Source organism: Martes martes (assembly GCF_963455335.1).
Source record: "Martes martes genome assembly, chromosome: 13".
Classification (NCBI taxonomy): Eukaryota; Metazoa; Chordata; class Mammalia; order Carnivora; family Mustelidae; genus Martes; species Martes martes.
Genome location: NC_137901.1, coordinates 61618478 through 61639395, shown reverse-complemented (window position 1 = coordinate 61639395; position 20918 = coordinate 61618478). Strand labels below are relative to the sequence as shown.

At 39.2% G+C, this 20918-nt stretch overlaps 1 protein-coding gene across 2 annotated transcripts in view; it reads right to left on the bottom strand.

The window, feature by feature from the left end:
• Window positions 1-5212: 5212 nt before the first annotated feature.
• Window positions 5213-20918, bottom strand: part of RNMT (RNA guanine-7 methyltransferase) — a 36011-nt gene continuing 20305 nt past the window's right edge. The window contains exons 9-11 of one of the 2 annotated variants that reach the window (XM_080821055.1): window positions 17176-17277; window positions 10665-10698; window positions 5213-7221 (exon numbers count right to left, since the gene is read on the bottom strand). In XM_080821055.1, the coding sequence (XP_080677181.1) occupies window positions 7184-7221; window positions 10665-10698; window positions 17176-17277 (174 nt within the window). In that variant the 3' untranslated portion in view covers window positions 5213-7183. The remainder of the gene's footprint in view (window positions 7222-10664; window positions 10699-17175; window positions 17278-20918) is intronic. The other variant, XM_080821056.1, reaches the window with a different exon arrangement.

The following is a 20918-nucleotide window of genomic DNA, read 5'->3' as shown; positions in this document are numbered from 1 at the left end:
TCCCACTGACTTTAGAGCAATATCCAGGTTTCTTCTCACTCCTGCCTGTCTCTGTGTATTCATCATGTATAATTCTTCACTTTGTTCAGCATAATTAGCAAGTTAAAACTATCTTTGTCTCCTGTTACTGATATCAAGATCCATTACAAAGATAGTTAAGATAATGTGGTATTCATGCACGGATAAATAAGGTGACCTGTGGAACAGAACAGAATTGAGAAAGGAACTCACACATGTATGATCACCTTAAATGTAACAAAAGTGAAAAATTGTGATTTAGGAGGAAAAGATGGTTTTTCTCAATAAATGGTGCTGGGAGAGCTGGAAATCCATAAAGGGGAAACTTCTCCTTTCATTAATTAATTAATATTTCTTTTCAGTGGCCCAGAATTCATTGTTTATGCATCACATCCAGTGCTCCATGCAATGCATGCCCTCCTTAATACCCACCACCAGGCTCACCCAACCCCTCACTCCCCTCCCCTCCAAAACCCTCAGTTTGTTTCTCAGACTCCACAGTCTCTCATGGTTCATCTCCCCCTCCAATTTCGCCAAACTCACTTCTCTCTATCTCCCCATGTCCTCCATATTATTCCTTATGCTCCATGAATAAGTGAAACCATATGATATTTGAGTCTCTCTGCTTGACTTATTTCACTCAGCATAATCTCTTCCAGTCCCGTTCATGTCGATACAAAAGTTGGGTATTCATCCTTTCTGATGGAGGCATAATACTCCATAGTGTATATGGACCACATCTTCCTTATCCATTCGTCCATTGAAGGGCATCGTGGTTCTTTCCAAAGTTTGGTGACTGTGGCCATTGCTGCTATGAACATTGGGGTACAGGTGGCCCTTCCGTTCACTATGTCTGTATCTTTGGGGTAAATACCCAGCAGTGCAATTTCAGGGTCATAGGGAAGCTCTATTTTTAATTTCTTAAGGAATCTCCACACTGTTTTCCAAAGTGGCTGCACCAACTTGCATTCCCACTAACAGTGTAAGAAGGTTCCCCTTTCTCCACATCCTCTCCAACACATTGTTTACTGTCTTGTTAATTTTGGCCATTCTAACTGGTGTAAGGTGGTATCTCAATGTGGTTTTGATTTGAATCTCCCTGATGGCTAGTGATGATGAACATTTTTTCATGTGTCTGTTAGCCATTTGTATGTCTTCTTTGGAGAAGTGTCTGGTCATGTCTTCTGCCCATTTTTTGACATGATTATCTGTTTTGTGTGTGTTTAGTTTGAGAAGTTCTTTATATATCTTGGATATCAGTCCTTTGTCTGTACAGTCATTTGCAAATATCTTCTCCCATTCCGTGAGACTTCTACTTTAAACCCTACCTTACACTATTAACAAAAACAAAACAAAACAAAACAAAAAATCAGTATGATTTCGGATTAAAAAGTGAACAGTGAAACAAAAAAGATTTTAGAAGAAAACAGAATATCTTCATGATCTTGGAATAGACAAACTTCTTAAGCAAAACATGCCAATTATGAAAGAGAACATTGATATACTATATTAAAATTAAGAGCTTCCTTTCACATATATACATATATACACACACATACACATCTATATATGTGTATGTACATACACAACTATACACATATATACATACACATATATAGACGTATATATATATATATACACTTCAATACATATCTATATATGTATAGATATATCTATATATATTTTCAATACATTCTCACAATACATTCAACAGATGACTTGCATCCAGAATTGATATATTTTTGAAAACCACAAGTCAATACAAAACATAATCCATTCAATAGAAAAGTGGGCAAGAACCTGAACAGATATGTAACAAGAGGATAGTCAAAATGCAATAATCATACGTAATGTGCTCGATCTCATTAATTATAGTAAAATGAAAACTAAAGCCACAATGAGAAACTGCTACATGCCAGCCAGAATAAAATGAAGAGAAGACACTACTGAATGTAGGGCAATTGGAACTTTGGAAAACTGGCAGCATCTAGTAAAGCTGAATTATGTACATACTGTGGCCCTGCAATTCCACTGTTAGGCAGAAATGAGTACCTATGTGCACCAAATTCTTGTACTAAATATTTGAGGCAGTACTATTAATAATAGTTCTGAAACTGGGAATGAACCAAACACCCATGTGATAAATACATGGTTTATTTATGCAGTGGAATACTATACAGCCATGAGAAGGAACCACATACAAATACATGCAACAAAAACCTTACAAACATAATGTACAGCAAATAAGCCAGATACAAGAGAATACATACTATTTGATTCCATTTATATTGTGTCCAAAAACAGACAAAAGTAATCTATGTTCTTAGAAGTCAGACAGTGGTTACCCTTGGGGAGGTAGTAACTGATAAGGAACATGAGGGGGCCTTCTAGGGTGGTGGTAATAGTTTGTTGATTGAAGTGATGATTGTATTTGCACTCTATTTGTTAAAAACCAAAGACCTGTGTATGTTATACTTCAAAGTTAATACAAAATGATTTGCTTCTGCCTGGGTAATCCACTCAGACTGAAGAAATGATTCCTTCTCTCCTGGCCTCTTCATTTGGCTATACTCACACTTGTGTTCCCACCTCTTGCTACTTCCCAATGGTGAGGGTGGGAAAAGAACCATTCCCCACCCCCTAAGATGCAGACTAAACTAGATTTGCTACAGGACTGGTTGCTAAAGGAGCAGATCTACCACAATGTGAAGTCCAATTCTATCTTTGCCCTCCTGCCTATTGATGACTCACTTTTTACCCTTGGCTCCTAAGTACACTCAAATGCCCTTCTGCTCTCTCTGCCCCAAGGCCTCTTACACAGGATATATGTTCCTCTCAGGGGACACTTACATAAGTATCAAAGGTTGTTCTGTATTTTTTTTTTATTAAGATTTTATTTGAGAGAGAACATGCATGTACACAAGCAGTGTGGGGGGTGGGATGCAGAGGAGAAGCAGGCTCCCCTCTGAGCAGGGAGCCCAACACAGGGCTTGATCCCAGGACTCCAGGACCATCACCTGAGCCGAAGGCAGACATTTAACTCAATGAGCCACCCAGGTGCCCCAAAATAAGTATCAAAAGTTTGAACCTAAAGGTGGGAGCACCCAGTTAACATTTCAAGTTGTGGGTAGTGAATGGGTGAGAAGTCGTCTGGATTTAATACTCCTTGAGGTGTGTAACATGGCATTGGATTGCAGGCTTGACTTGTCTTTGTCAACTCTGTACTCTCTCTGTGCCTCAGTTCCATTATTAAAACAGAGCTTAGTTCATATACTTATAAGAATCAAAATGAATTAACACATATGAAAGATTTAGAAAAGTAATTGACCTAAGGAGCTTAATAAATGTTGTCAACCTGGCTTTATCCAAGGTATGCTGTCCCCAAGGAAGCATGGCTCAGGATGAATCTAGGAAGCAGAGGACTTTGGGGCTAACCCAAAAGTCTCCCCAAACTGAGGAGGGTACTTTTGGGTGTCCCACACTTGCTTAGTATTGCAGTGAGGAGCAGAAGCCCATGCTTCAGGATTACATGGGAGCAGAAAAGAAATTGAGAAGGTGAAGAAGAGCTGGCTGTCCCCCAGCCTAATCACATGTATCACTAAATAAGTAAGTGTAGGAGTCACTGCACTGACTGCCTTCAAGGAATCAGGAATGTTGCTCCATCAGAGGGTGAGAAATGAAAAAACTTATCAGTTATGTAGTATTTGACATAACAGCATCTAGGGAGGTGGTAACATCATATACCTATGCTTCCTCTTTGACCAAAGGCCCAGTAAATACCACAGACATTTTGGTAGAATTATTATAGGACACTGGTCCCTGGATCTGGCCTTAAAGACCCAGACTTGGCAGTTAACTGGCTCACAATACATACAAAGCCTGGTAGACAACAAAAAGTCAGTTTATCAATAATGAAAAATAATATTCAGTAGCTAGAGTATTTGCACTGGCAGAGCTACACAAGAAACCACATCTTCACTAGGATGCTTGAAGACTTAGCAAAATAACCTATCAATAAGCTAAGACAGGCTGAAGAACACATCCCCACAAGAGCTAACGTGACAGGAGATCTGGACCTCTGATACCTGACAATGCTTTCTCTACCTCTCCACTGTTGACCAACATTGCATGCTGGCTCAAACCCCACCACTTTGCACACCTCTGATGCCCTAATAATGCTACTAACATGAATTTAGGCAGCAATCACATTTCCTCAATTTTTGGGTTTAGGGACAGGGTAGGCTAGGAAACTCCGTACTGGAAATTTACCTTTTAGAGTCATTACACACCTTAGTTAATAGAAGTCAAGATTTCTAATTGATGTCTTCTCTCCCTGAAAGCAAATTTCTTTGGGGAGTCACCCTGGAACCAGAGGCTCGGTGGACACTGGAACAACAGTCATTACCCGCAGACAGCTGCAACGTGCAGGTTAGGACACCTCCCCTTTGGATGCAGCTGGAAATAGTCAGTTTGTCTCCCTGATGTCTACGTGGTGCCTCTCCTTTAGTGTACTCTAGGCCCAAAGAATTCAACTTGAGCATTCTTTGTTTATACCACAATCCAGCCATGTTCCCAGACCAATCCTCCCAATCTGCAGGCTGTGTCCTCCCCATAAAAGGCTGGTTTGATCTTCATTTCACTTTCATCCGCAGAGGACAAACTGGAATGCCTATAATCACTTTCATCAACTTCACATCATGGACCTGATAGTAAAGAGCCATGCCCCCTCCCTAATAATTATAAATCTTGAACGGAAAATTCCCAAACATTTAGACAGGGGGGTGTGGTGGTGGGAGGGTGTCCTCCCAGCTTTTACCTTGGTGATGGGCAGAATCTACCTTTTCCAAAAAGTTCTTCCTGAGTCACTGCCCAGACCTTTAGCTGTAGCAGGAAGGCATCAGGGAATGGAGTGAGGAGGAGAGGTGGCCAAGGGAATAAGAAAGCTCATGCAAAGGGCAATGCCATAACTGCATCCTCTGGGGGTGGCTCATGTACTTCCTGTACACACAACAGCTTACTTCGCTCCGATCGAAGACATTGGCTCAGTCCACCTGGGTTTCCTTTACTCCTTTCTACCCCTTCGGTAAAGGTCCTGGGGGACTCCACCATCCTTTTCTGCTTTGTATTACCACCAGTCACTCCATCCTTCAGGGGATCCTTCTCTCCCACAAGTCATCCATGGGGTGGAAAGGGCAAGAGTCTAAAAATGTTTTATTACTTGTTTAAAATCAGCCAAGACCATTAAATGAAAATGATGATAGGAAATAATAAAGAAGCCATATCCTCTATCAAACTATCAAAATACTTTCTGGAACTTCCCCCAGAATTAAAATAAACCTGGGTGTGTATGTAACGCTAAGAGCTCACCATCCCCACCTCCCAGCACCATTACCAAACCTTTGTTAGCTAACGGCAGCCACCATAGTCAGAAATACTATTATTTATTTCCCCAAACGACTTATGGCAAACCACCACTAAGGCTAAAAGACTTAAATTTTATAAACTGGTAACAGTATGGAGATTGACAAAACACTCAAGAAACAGAAATTAGGTAACCTGTGTTCTCTTGCTAAAAGGTCTGTTACTCTAACACCGTGAATAATCAACATATATAAACAAATTAAGAAACCTCAAGTTTTAAACAAGTACTCTGGATAATTACAGAAAGTAATGTCTTTTAAATCCATGCATTCAATAAATGATTTTTAGAAGAATATGCAATAACTGCTCTGTTTTATTCTTTGTAAGTTTTTCACTACACCTAAATACTGGAAAGTTTTTTTAAACAGTAAAATGTAAAGTAAGGAGAAGGATTCACCTAGGTATCAGTTTTGGAAGAGAAGTCAAGCAAGAAGCCAGGGCTGGAAACAGTCAACAGTTCTGAAATGGCAAATTCAAGTTCTGAGCAGTGATGGGATGCTGGAGCCTACTGCACAAAGTATGATGGTTTTTTGTTTTTTTTTTAAAGATTTTATTTATTTATTTGACAGACAGAGACCACAAGTAGGCAGAGAGGCAGGCAGAGAGAGGGGGGGAAGCAGGCTCCCTGCTGAGCAGAGAGCCCGATGCGGGGCTCGATCCCAGGACTCTGAAATCATGACCTGAGCCGAAGGCAGAGGCTTAACCCACTGAGCCACCCAGGCGCCCCAAGTATGATGTTTTAATGCAAGAGCAGGTACCGCTTCTCTCGGGGCTGAAGGGGAGGAACACAGCACATAGTGCTGGTAAGCTGTATCTAACGTCAGGGAGAATTCATCTGAAGTCTGCTTTTCAGCTTCCTTTCACCTTCCTTCAACCCTCCTATTGCAGTTCCATACATCTCTCTGAGGAAAATGTGCAACAGGTTCACACGGGACAGGTTTTCATTAAGTCGTGGAAAAACAACTACGGCATTTTCATTCAATGAAGAAAGGGAAATCTGTCTAATTACATTCTTGATAACTAGAAACATTAATTGCTATGGAAGGAAATTCTTAAGATAAAGCCCCTAAAATCTGAAACAATTTTATGCTGGCATATAAAACATTCTAACCAGTTCCAGAATTAGATCTTATTAGCAAATAAAGCAGTTAGTATTTATAATGAAATGTAGTAACTGGCTAAAATTCTAGGTAAAAAACTTTCGTGGCCATCTAAAATTCTGCTTTAAACGTACAACTTTAGCGATATATATTGAGCACATTCAATTAATTGTACAGAACACAATCCATTTAATCTTGAAAAACACTAGATAACAAAACTACAGAAATGAGCACAAACCCCCATAAACCAGTATGCTCCCTCAGCAGTTCTACAAGGGCAATGAATTTAATACTGTAAACAAACACTGAACAAATCAGAGCACTGTGGAAAGAGTTCAGCAGCTCTAACAAGTCATACTATTAATTTTTATGCGCTAGGAGAGTAGTGAGGCAAATGGAATTCTTAGAACATTACTTAAAAATAGATTTTTAAAGACAAAGGTCCCAACTCATTCTTATATACACACACAAAAGTTCATCTGTCACAGACAGCAAATGTTGAATTTATACACTGGAGTTTCCGGCAGCATCCTGCACATTTAGAGTAATTACAACAAACAAACAGAAAGTTGTCAGATCTAGGATGGAGCATTCAAATCTGCACAGGACGGGACACAGCTGTCCTGGGGCTACTGTGTATGTGCTCACCGCTGCTTCTCAAATGCAAAAACCAAGTAAATACCTAAAAAGAAAATAATACAAATTAGAGTTTGATTTCTCATATCTGTAGGCTAAACAGAACAATTTCAGTCCTGTTTGGAATTTGGTGAAAATTCTCAAGTTTCTGAGGGGAAAAATCCCAGTATTTCTAAGAGCCCTCAGTTATCTTGAGTCATACTTAAGCAGATACGGGGTCATAGCTATTTACCTGAAAACAAATATCCACGTACTATAATACTCAGTGACATTATAGATCTTGAGAAAGCCAATTCAATGGTTCTAAAAATCTCTAAAAACAGCTTGAGATAAGAAAAATTAAAAGTATAAAGGCAAAGAAAATTAAAACTAAAAAATCTTACAACTTAATTCTTTTTATCTGGAGCAAGACAGGTAGAATAACCGCACTACCATGATTACTTCTGGCATTGGTTACCTAGATTTTCTATTTGGGGGGAAAAATTATTAAGAATTATAAGGAACATATGTAACTGGCAGGTTAAAATTCATCCAATTATCCAACTGTTCTACTGTAAGGACTGATAAGGAAAGTGAGCCAAAATCTACATGATAATCGATGCTTAGACGTATTTATCTGGCCCCAACAGTGATATTCCAGTCCCAAGAATACTCTCCCTTAAATATGATTTCCTGCTTTGGCATGTGTTCACTCAAAGAGATCTAAGTGCATCTATAGTTCCTCATTCTGGATCACACTGAAGTTCAAACCTATTATATCTTCTAATAAGATACTAATAAATTTTATGGTAAGCAAACACCTGAAAAAAATGACAAATCCTTAGAACATCACAAGGATGTTCAGCGTGTACACTAGGACATTCAGTCAGTGAGTCAAGATAGTAGGCCAAGTACCTTGGTGCCCTCCCTTTCTGAGTTAACTTCTGAACAGGGTGCAGATGAATGACTGCAGATCATGTAAAAACCTCCCAATCCTCTAGCTTTTTCCTCAACCTGTCCAGGAGTATGACACCAGTCCTTCCAAAATGCTATTTTAGTAATGCTATTCTGTTTCTTATCTACTAGTTCCCAATTTCTTCTAGGAGAAATGAAACATTGCTGGCAATACAGTAGACAGATGGACAGAGAACAGGCAGGGTGATATCAACATGGTAGATTCTTCTGGAAGACAAGAAGGCAAAGCAGTCCAAGACATTCACAAGCATGTCACAAGACTCAGGAGCAGATAGCATTATTTAGCGTGGCCCTCACTCCAAGCAATCCCTCTGCAGTCCAACCTTGCCAAAACCACCCCAAATACACTAGTACCTACTGCAAACAATCCAGCAGCCCTCACCTACCTTAAATCTAGGAAATCTAGGGTCATTTAAAAACCACTCAGATGCAATGTTTGAATTCAGATCAGCAATAAATAACATTCTTTCCTTTCTAACGCAAACATTCTGAAAGTCTCACTCATATAAGATGTTTTCCATGCAGGCCTATCAATTGGGATTTAAAGAAATAAACACTGAACCACTTCTAAAAGCAAATCAGCGGGAACCTGGGTGGCTCAGTTGGTTAAGCAACCGTCTTTGGCTCAGGTCATGATCCTGGAGTCCCCAGATTGAGTCCCGCATCCGGCTCCCTGCATCATTGGCAGGGAGTCTGCTTCTCCCTCTGACCCTCCCCCATCTCATGCTTTCTCTCTCTCTCTCATTCTTTCTCAAATAAATAAATAAAATCTTAAAAAAAAAAAAAGCCAATTGGCAACAATTCTTCATGTTCCTCTCCCATTTAAAGAATCTTCTAGAGGAGCAGCAGGTTCTGGTAATAGGAGCTTAACGATTAGACCAGCAGGAGTTTGAAGTATAGCTTCTTGAACTTATTAGGCTGTGACACCAGACAAGATGCTCTCCAGTCCACAGAGCCCTCCAGTTTAGAAGAGTGTAATTCATCAAAGAACACACTGATCCGGACAAACTGGATCCTGGCTGCAATGTGACCACTGTTCCTTGCCTACTGCTTTTCACTTCTCTAAGCCGTCTCCGTCCATGGTCTGGGGTACATCTAATTTATCCATCTGCATGCTATCACTAAAGTCCACACTAAGGTGCAGAAATGCATTTTTCTCAACTACAGCTAGTACCACCAGCACTACTTGTGACCAAAGCTGTTTTCCTTATATCATACTTTGGGAGTGGCAGGCTACCTAAGAAAACTGTGCCATCTCCACTCTAGAAAAAGTAATGAAATGTACAGGTTTAGGCATACATTTCCCAGTCTGTTGGTCCTCTAATCCCATTTCCACTAAGGGCAGCAATATTCCGAGACAGACAGGCTCAACATACTGGCTCTATTTGTGTTCTTTTCTCTCTTCAATTCAGCAAGTCCTAGCACAATCCTTTCACACATGAGGCCATGGTTACAAGTATGAATCACCTGGGTAAGCTCTGAGACCTCAGACAAGTTATCGAAGTGCTTTTTTTAATCTGTGAAGATACTATAAAAAGTAGCCTACCCCTAAATTTGTGAGGATTAAATGAGTTAAAACATATGAAAACTCTCCAGTCATGCTTGAGCACGTGTTACTCAATTCTATCAGCTATTACTATCTTTCAGATTTTACTGCTTTTCCTTACACTCTCCTTAATCTCTTTTCCCCATTATAGAAACTTCAGTACTTCAAACAGTTTGCCTACTACTGCCTTTATCTGTGTCTGTTTCTTCCATTAGACAGTATACATCTGGAAAGTAGAGATTATAACTCTACTGTTTTTTATTCCCCCAAAGCCCTTTCAAAGAAATTTACGTAATACTCAACCTTTATCAAACAGATTGTCTCTGATTACCATTTATGCCTTCAACAGAGTTAACAAATACTTAAATGAACAAGAAAACTACTTTTTATGTCCTCAAGGCAGCCATAAAAGGGTATTATCATCATCTTAACACTGAGGGTCTGGGCTTTCACTTCCTCAACATCCACGGACTTCGCAGATTTGCCAGGTCTCTGTCTTCTCTTCCAAAGACAGGCACCTCACTTCAGCATGTCTCCGTACCAGGCCTTTCCTAATCACACATCCCTTTAAAATATCCTGCTCATTGCTGCTTCACTAAATGTTCTAGTACCTGTTAATTATGCCTTTGTTGTCAATGTCAGAGTGGCTAGAGACAAAATACATCGTAGTGTTCTATAAGCCAGAATTTCCAACAGAAATCTGAGGTAAACATAGCAAATACTGATGGCTATGTAGTAATGAGTAAGCAATGCTAATGTTTAAGAATGCTCATGAAAGTTTATATTAAGGAACATCCTGCATGTATTTTCTCTTGGCACTAAACAGCTGTGCAAGAAAGGGGGCGTTAGACATACATAGGGATTCTATGTAAACATAAACACACACACCCTAATATGTGTTGGAAAAATTCCAAAGTTTTCAAATTTTAACGATCATTCTGAAATGATCTTTGGAAACATCAGTTAATCTATATTGATGATATACTCACTTGTGGCTTCCCACTCCGACTTACTTAAGGTTCCCTGAAATTAAAAAAAAAAGAAAGAACATTTTTAGATTGAATATAAATAAATGCCTATTTTTCAATACTGGACAGAAGTGCCCAAATACCCCACTTCACTATAAATATAAGTTGACCCTTGAACAACACAGGTTTGAATTAAGCAGCTATAGTTATATGTGTATTTTTTTCAACAAATAAAATAATCTAAATGTGTTTCCTTTTCCTTTCGATTTTTTTTTTTTAAGATTTTATTTATTTATTTATTTATTTATTTGACAGACAGAGATCACAAGCAGGCAGAGAGGCAGGCAGAGAGAGAGGGAAGCAGGCTCCCCGCTGAGCAGAGCCCGATGCGGGGCTCGATCCCAAGGCCCTGGGATTGTGACCCAAGCCGAAGGCAGAGGCTAAACCCACTGAGCCACCCAGGCGCCCCCCTTTTGATTTTCTTAATAACATTTCTCTAGCTTACATTTTTGTTGAGAATACAGTATGTAATACATATACAAAATATGTAGTAATTAACTGATCATGATACTGGAAGGCTTCTGGTCAACAGTTGGCTATTAGTTATTAATAGCCAGCTATTAGAGTCATTAAGTCTGGAGTCAAAAGTTATAGGTTTACTTTTGACTTCATGGGGAATGACCCCCACACTGCCCAAGCGCCAACTATACACATAATTTAACGTTTCTATTATTGTGAACTAAATATGTAAAAGAAATCAATGAGATTTTAATGGTATCCTCTGAATTTTGTCCTCCTGCCTAATTCTCTAAACCACTGATTCTCAACCAAAGGGTGAATTTGTGTAAAGAGGGTACTTGTGCATGTGTGTAACTAGAAAAAGCATCTACTTATATTTTTAACTTGGAAAATGAAAAAATAAAAAAGCCTATCTTTTTTTTTAATTAAATTTTTTATTTATTTTCAGCATAACAGTATTCATTGTTTTTTCGCCACACCCAGTGCTCCATGCAATCTGTGCCCTCCCCAATACCCACCACCTGGTTCCCCCACCCTTCCACCCCCCGCCCCTTCAAAACCCTCAGGCTGTTTTTCAGAGTCCATAGTCTCTCATGGTTCACCTCCCCTTCCAATTTCCCTCAACTCCCTTCTCCTCTCCATCTACCCTTGTCCTCTATATTATTTGTTATGCTCCACAAATAAGTGAAACCATGAGATACTTGACTCTCTCTGTTTGACTTATTTCACTCAGCATAATCTCTTCCAGTCCTGTCCATGTTGCTACAAAAGTTGGGTATTCGTCCTTTCTGATGGAGGCATAATACTCCATAGTGTATATGGACCACATCTTCCTTATCCATTCGTCCGTTGAAGGGCATCATGGTTCTTTCCACAGTTTGGCGACGGTGGCCATTGCTGCTATAAACATTGGGGTGCAGATGGCCCTTCTTTTCACTACATCTGTATCTTTGGGGTAAATACCCAGTAGTGCAATTTCAGGGTCATAGGGAAGCTCTATTTTTAATTTCTTGAGGAATCTCCACACTGGTCTCCAAAGTGGCTGCACCAGTTTGCATTCCCACCAACAGTGTAAGAGGGTTCCCCTTTCTCCACATCCTCTCCAACACACGTTGTTTCCTGTCTTGCTAATTTTGGCCATTCTAACTGGTGTAAGGTGGTATCTCAATGTGGTTTTGATTTGAATCTCCCTGATGGCTAGTGATGATGAACATTTTTTCATGTGTCTGGTAGCCATTTGTATGTCTTCATTGGAGAAGTGTCTGTTCATATCTTCTGCCCATTTTTTAATATGATCATCTGTTTTGTGTGTGTTGAGTTTGAGGAGTTCTTTATAGATCCTGGATATCAACCTTTTGTCTGTACTGTCATTTGCAAATATCTTCTCCCATTCCGTGGGTTGCCGCTTTGTTTTGTTGACTGTTTCTTTTGCTGTGCAGAAGCTTTTGATCTTGATGAAGTCCCAAAAGTTCATCTTTGCCTTTGTTTCCTTCGCCTTTGGAGACATATCTTGAAAGAAGTTGCTGTGGCTGATATCAAAGAGGTTACTGCCTATGTTCTCCTTGAGGATTCTGATGGATTCCTGTCTCACGTTGAGGTCTTTTATCCATTTCGAGTTTATCTTTGTGTACGGTGTAAGAGAATGGTCAAGTTTCATTCTTCTACATATAGCTGTCCAGTTTTCCCAGCACCATTTATTGAAGAGACTGTCTTTTTTCCACTGGATATTTTTTCCTGTTTTGTCAAAGATTAATTGACCATAGAGTTGAGGGTCCATATCTGGGCTCTCTACTCTGTTCCACTGGTCCATGTGTCTGTTTTTATGCCAGTACCATGCTGTCTTGGTGATCACAGCTTTGTTAGTAAAGCTTGAAATCAGGTAACGTGATGCCGCCAGTTTTATTTTTGTTTTTCAACATTTCCTTAGCAATTCGGGGTCTCTTCTGATTCCATACAAATTTTAGTATTATTTGCTCCAGCTCTTTGAAAAATACTGGTGGAATTTTGATCGGAATGGCATTAAAAGTATAGATTGCTCTGGGCAGTATAGACATTTTAACGATGTTTATTCTTCCGATCCAAGAGCATGGAATGGTCTTCCATCTTTTTGTGTCTTCTTCAATTTCTTTTAGGAGTGTTCTGTAGTTCCTCGAGTACAGATCTTTAACCTCTTTGGTTAGGTTTATTCCGAGGTATCTTATGGTTCTTGGTGCTATAGTAAATGGAATCGATTCTCTAATTTGCCTTTCTGTATTTTCATTGTTAGTGTATAAGAAAGCCACTGATTTCTGGACATTGACTTTGTATCCTGCTACATTACTGAATTGCTGTATGAGTTCTAGTAGTTTGGGGGTGGAGTCTTTCGGGTTTTCCATATAAAGATTCATGTCATCTGCGAAGAGAGAGTTTGACTTCTTCCTCGCCAATTTGGATACCTTTTATTTCTCTTTGTTGTCTGATTGCTGTTGCTAGGACTTCTAATACTATGTTGAACAAGAGTGGTGAGAGTGGGCATCCTTGTCGTGTTCCTGATCTCAACGGGAAGGCTGCAAGCTTTTTCCCATTGAGGATGATATTTGCTGTGGGTTTTTCATAGATAGATTTGATGAGGTTCAGGAATGTTCCCTCTATCCCTATACTTTGAAGCGTTTTAATCAGGAACGGATGCTGGATTTTGTCAAAAGCTTTTTCTGCATCAATTGAGAGGACCATGTGGTTCTTCTCTCTTCTCTTATTGATTTGTTCTATCACATTGATTGATTTGCGAATGTTGAACCATCCTCGTAACCCAGGGATGAATCCCACCTGGTCATGGTGGATAATCTTTTTAATGTGCTGTTGGATCCTGTTTGCTAGGATCTTGTTGAGAATCTTAGCATCCATATTCATCAGTGATATCGGTCTGAAATTCTCCTTATTGGTAGGGTCTTTGCCTGGTTTGGGGATCAGGGTAATGCTGGATTCATAAAAAGAGTCTGGAAGTTTTCCTTCTGCTTCAATATTTTGAAACAGCTTCAGGAGAATAGGTATTATTTCTTCTTTGAAAGTTTGATAGAATTCCCCAGGGAATCCGTCAGGTCCTGGGCTCTTGTTTTTTGGGAGGTTTTTGATCACTGCTTCAATCTCGTTATTAGATATCGGTCTATTCAGGTTGTCAATTTCTTCCTGGTTCAATTTTGGGAGTTTATAGCTTTCCAGGAATGCATCCATTTCATCTAGGTTGCTTAGCTTATTGGCATATAACTGTTGATAATAACTTCTGATGATTGTTTCTACTTCCTTGGTGTTAGTTGTGATCTCTCCCTTTTCATTCATAATTTTATTAATTTGGGCTTTCTCTCTTTTCTTTTGGATTAGTGTGGCCAATGGTTTATCGATCTTATTGATTCTTTCAAAAAAACAGCTTCTAGTTTCATTGATATGTTCTACTGTATCTCTGGTTTCTACCTCATTGATCTCTGCTCTAATCTTGATTATTTCCCTTCTTACGTGTGGAGTTGGTTTGATTTGTTGTTGATTCTCTAGTTCTTTAAGGTGTAGAGACAGCTGGTGTATTCTGGATTTTTCAATTTTTTTGAGGGAGGCTTGGATGGCTATGAATTTCCCCCTTAGGACCGCCTTTGCTGTATCCCATAGGTTTTGGAGTGAAGTGTCTTCATTCTCATTGGTTTCCATAAATTGTTTAAGTTCTTCTTTGATCTCCTGGTTGATCCAAGCATTCTTAAGCAAGGTGGTCTTTAGCTTCCAGGTGTTTGAGTTCCTTCTGAACTTTTCCTTGTGATTGAGCTCCAGTTTCAAAGCATTGTGATCTGAGAATATGCAGGGAATAATCTCAGTCTTTTGCTATCAGTTGAGCCCTGATTTGTGACCCAGTATGTGGTCTATTCTGGAGAAGGTTCCATGTGCACTTGAGAAGAATGAGTATTCTGTTGTTTTAGGGTGGAATGTTCTGTATATATCTATGAGGTCCATCTGGTCCAATGTGTCATTCAATGCTCTTATTTCTTTATTGATTTTCTGCTTCGATGATCTGTCTATTTCTGAGAGAGGCGTGTTAAGATCTCCTACTATTAATGTATTCATATCAATATGACTCTTTATCTTGATTAATAGTTTTCTTATGTAATTGGCTGCTCCCATATTGGGGGCATAGATATTTACAATTGTTAGATCATCTTGGTGGATAGTCCCTTTAGGAATGATGTAGTGTCCTTCTGTATCTCTGACTACCGTCTTTAGTTTAAAATCTAATTTATCTGATATGAGAATCGCTACCCCGGCCTTCTTTTGAGGCCCATTGGCATGAAAGATGCTTCTCCATCCCTTCACTTTCAATCTGGGTGTATCTTTAGGTTCAAAATGGGTCTCTTGTAGACAACATATGGATGGGTCCTGTCGTTTTATCCAATCTGCAACCCTGTGTCGTTTTATGGGCACATTTAGGCCATTCACATTGAGAGTGATTATTGAGAGATACGTTTTTATTGACATTGTGTTATCTTTGAAGTCTTTCTTTCTGTCGATTGTCTCTATATTTCTGTTCAATGCTATTCTTAGGATTTTTCCTCTTTTATAGAACCCCCCTTAATATTTCCTGCAGTGTCGGCTTGGTGGTTGCATAGTCTTTTAAGCCTTGCCGGTCTTGGAAACTCTTTATCTCTCCATCCATTTTGAATGTCAGTCTTGCTGGATAAAGTATTCTGGGCTGCATGTTCTTCTCATTTAGTGCCCTGAATATATCTTGAAAGCCCTTTCTGGCTTGCCAGGTCTCTGTGGACAGGTCTGACGTTATTCTGACGGGCTTTCCTCTGTACGTAAGGAGCTTCTTTGTCCTAGCGGCTTTCAAGAGATTGTATCTACAATTATGATTCCTCAATTTTACTATGAGGTGCCTGGATGTTTTTTTGGAATTTATAATCTTGGGGGGAGACCGTTCTGCCTCTAGTACATGAACACTTGTTCCATTCGCAAGACTGGGAAAATTTTCATGAAGAACTTGTTCCACTATATCTTCTAGACTTCTTTCTTTCTCCTCCCCTTCAGGGATTCCAATAATTCTGACATTGGAACGTTTCATGGCATCATTTATTTCCCTGATTCTGTTTTCGTGGCTTCTAAGCTGTTTGTTCCAGGCTTCCTCCTGATCCTTTCTCTCTATCTGTTTGTCCTCCAGATCACTAATTCTATCTTCTGTCTCAGTTACCCTAGCTTAAAAAAGCCTATCTTGAAACATCTAGTAGCATTATAGGAGGAGGGAATAAGATTTTTCATGCTTTTACAAAGGAATCACAAAATCCGTATCATTCAAAGGAAATAAATTATGTTTAAAATAGTTATCAAAATACTAAAAAACATGTTGATATAGTCATATATATGCTGTTTTGCACATACACTAACAAGACAGAGTAACTAATACAATTTTGAAGAAGTGATGAATATGAACGATAGTCTAAGATGTCCCCAGATATGTGTTATGCAAATATCTGTAATTTCTATTGATAGCGAAGTCACAGCTATATCTAATACCATTGTGGTCCTACTGCATTCTTAATTAAAGAAAGTGTGAACTTCCATGTAGAAGTCAGTGAAAATGGAGATGTAATTTTTCTCCATGTAAGTTCATAGGCCCATGAATTTTATCTATGGAACACAATGAGTCAGCAGTGCCTAGGTTAAGACATAATGACACAGAAAGAAACTCTCCAATCAAGCTTGTAACTTTCTCCCCAGCCTTATCACTCCATTCTCAGTACTGACATATTTTCTTTTCTATTCTGTTTCTAAAAAGGGGAAATATAGGGAGGGCACAGATTGCATGGAGCACTGGGTGTGGTGAAAAAACAAAGAATACTGTTACGCTGAAAATAAATAAAAAATTTAAAAAAAAAAAAAAAGGGGAAATATATTGACATGTACCTGATTTGTAAACCAATGAAATACTTTTGTAAGTTTCCATAAAACATGAGCTTTTGTTTTTCATTTTCTAGAAAACATGCTACACATGAAAACTTACCAAAGGTAATCTTACTTGACTGTTCTTCATGTACTCTGCTGCATGTTCATAGTCATCTATTTTCTCAGAGGCAAGTTTGGAGTTTTCATTTGCTGGATATGGCTACGGAAGCAAGTGAAATTCCTAGTTAGGAAATTAAATGAAGCTTATAATTCAGAAGTAAAAACAGTAAGTCACAGAAAAAAATAATTAAGAAAATAATCCTTAAGTATTATTTTAGCAATATAGACCACACATACTTTTGAAATACAGAAAAAAAATGGGAGAAGGGGATCCTCTCCTAACAAAGTAGCTGTTATCGACAGTCAACTTTCATGATAATCATAGAATATTTATAGTTAGACAAAACTGTACCATTTATTTAATCACCTCCAAGGACCACTTAGCAGCAAACACTTGCATCTCCCTGACTCCCAGGGAAAGACTTTTTCTGTTCTGACACAAAGCTGAAGGAAGTTATTATTGAAAAGGCTAAATATTAATTTAAACATTATGGTGATGTACTAGCCATCAGAAACATGAACAGAAATTATAAATAATACAAATGAAAAACTCAAAGTCCTGGGGGAAGATGGTGGTGGAGTAAGAGGCCCAGAGGCTCACCTCATACTATGAATTCAACAAAGTAACTATCAAGTCATCCTAAATACCCCAGAAATCAGTCTGAAGACTGGTAAAACAAACTCTACAACTGAAGGTAGAGAAGAGACCACACTGAAGAAGGTAGAAAATGCAGAGAGATGGTTTGGAAAAAGCAGATAGTGGCCCCTCTGGTGGGGAGGGAGCTGCAGTCACTGAGAATGAGAAACAGACCAATACGCAGGGAAGCATATGGGGAAAACAAATCCTCATAGCATTTGGCTTGGAAAGCAAGAGGGCCTGAACTTCCTGAGTTCTTGCAACCAGCAAGGCTTAAAGCCTGGTCGGTGTGTTTGGCTCTGGGAGAGCTCAGAGGAAGACACTGGGGCTGCTGTTGAAGAAAAAGCACAGAAACAGCCTGCAGACATATAACATGGAAACAGCAATCTGAAGACTGCATGGGGCACACAGTGGGAAGGTTAACTGCTCATCTCAGAATATGTCCCAGAGAGACAATGATCAGAGACTCCTCCAAGAATAAAGGAACTGGCTGGCATCATTTCCCCTCATGGTCCCTCAGCATAAACACCAACCACCTGCAGGAACCAGGGCTTGTGAACACTCACTACCTAAACTGCTTAAGACAATCCGAGCCTGCCTACACTCTGGTGGAACGGCCCTTCCCAAGAACCCTTGCCTCAGTCCCACTGTGGTGGGCCCCCTTCCATAGAAAACGGGCCCAAACCCGTATCCACACACCTCCCTACCTAGGTGTTTTGCAGGGCCTCAGTTCCAGCAGCAGAGCAAGAAGTCCTATCTCACAAGCAGACCAGAGCACATCTTGATAAAACACACATTCAAGCCAGGGAACAAATAGTGCTCACAACAGGCAAAGACAGCCTCTGCAGATGACTAGCCTAAAGGACAGAGAGACCAGGACACAACAGCAGAGCACACAAAACACACACTTAAGACACTCCTGCACACACCAGGCCCTGGGGACCAAGGGGCACTACACGGCAGAGTACCAGAGAACCTCTCTTCCTAAAGCCATTATCCTCAAGAACAGGAGATGTAGCTAACTTTCCAAACACAAAGAGACACAGACAAAATAAGAAGACAGAGAAATTTGTCCCAAATGAAAGAATAGGACAAGGCCGTGGCTGGAGATCTAAGTGAAACAGATATAAGCACAAGCCTGATGGAGAATTTAAAGTAATGATCATAAGAATACTCACTTGACTTGAGAAAAGAATAGAGGACATCAGTGAGACCATTAACACATATAAGGAATAGCAGAGATAAAGGGATTAAAAAACAAAATGAGAAACATGCTTAATGGAATGAATAGCAGGCTGAAAGAAGCAGAGGAACAAGTTAATAACCCAGAAACACAGTAGTGGAAGAAAATAATCAAGCTGAACAAAAGAGAGAAAAAAAATAAATAGAACAAAAATAAACTTAGGGAACTCAGTGACCCCATCAAACATAGTAACATTCATTTTATAGGTGTCCTAGAAGGAGAGGAAAAGGGGCAGATAATTTATTTGAAGAAATTAACAGCTGAAAAGTTCCCTACTCTGGGGAAGGAAGCAGATGTGCAGATCCAGAAGCACAGAGAACCCCCATCAAAATCAAGAAAAGCAGATCCACACCAAGGCATGCTATAATTATATTTGCAATACAGTAATGAAGGAAAAATATTAAAAGCAGCAAGACAAAAGAAGTCATTAACTTAGAGGGGAAAACCCATAAAGTTAGCAGGAGATTTTTCCATAGAAACTCTTGAAGCCAAAAGGGAGTGGAATGACATACTGAAAAATACTGAACGGGAAAAATCAGTAGCCAAGAATACTCTATCCAGCAAAGCTACCACTCAGAACAGAAGGAGAGATTAAAGAGTTTCCCAGACAAACAAAACTAAAGGAGTCTGTGACCACTAAACCAGACCTACAAGAAATATTAAAGGGGATTCTTCAAGTGGAAAAGAAAGACGAAAAATGACAGTATGAAAGTAGGAAACACAGAAGCAGTAAATACGAATGTTTCTGTAAAAACTCAGTCAAGGAACTCTCAAAATAAAAGGATATGAAACTGGACATCATATACCTAAAACCAGGGAAGAGTAAAGAATGGGTTCAAACTTAAACAACTATCAAATTAATATAGACTGCTATATGCAGAAGATGCTATATACACACCTAATGGTAACCACACGTCAAAACCACTAATATGCAAGGAATAAAAAGAAAGAAATCCAAATATATCACTAAAGAAAACCTGCAACTATGAAAGAAAGAGAAGGAAGGATCAGGGAAAATCTCCAGAAACAACCACAAAACAGATAAAAAAATGGCAACAAATACATATCCATCAATAATTACTTTGAATGGAAATGGACTAAACATACCAATCAAAAGACACGGGGTAACAGAATGGATAAAAAACAAGACCCATCTATATGCTGCATACAAGAGATTCATTTTAGTCCTAAGAACACCTACAGATTGAAAGTGAGGGGATGGAAGGGTGCCTGGGTGGCAGAGTCTATTGAGTGTCTGACTCTCGGTTTTGGCTCAGGTCAAGATCTTGGGGTACTGGGATTAAGCCCCATATCAGGCTCTACACTCAGCATGGAGTCTGCTTGGCATTCTGTCTCCCTCTCCTTCTGCCCTTTGCTGCTTCCCATTCCCTCTCTCTCTCTCACACACAGTAAAATAAATAAATAGATCTTTAAAAAAAAAAAAATAAAGTGAGGGGATGGAGAAACATTTATCATACCAGTGGATGTCAAAAGATAGGGTAGTAGCAGTACTTACATTGCAAAAAATAAATTTTATTTTTTTTAAATTAACATATAATGTATTATTTGTTTTAGGGGTACAGGTCTGTGATTCATCAGTCCAACACCATTCACAGTGCTCACCATAGCACATACCCTCCCCAATGTGCAATATATTTCAAAACAAAGACTATAATAAGAGACCAAGAGGGGCAGTAGATAATAATAAAGGGGATAATCCCCAAAGAAGTTATGACAATTGTAAATATTTACGCCCCCAACATGGAAGCACCCAAATACATAAAACAATTAATAACAAACATAAAGGAACACACTGATAAAAATACAATAATAGTAGGTTACTTTAACTGCCCACTCATAT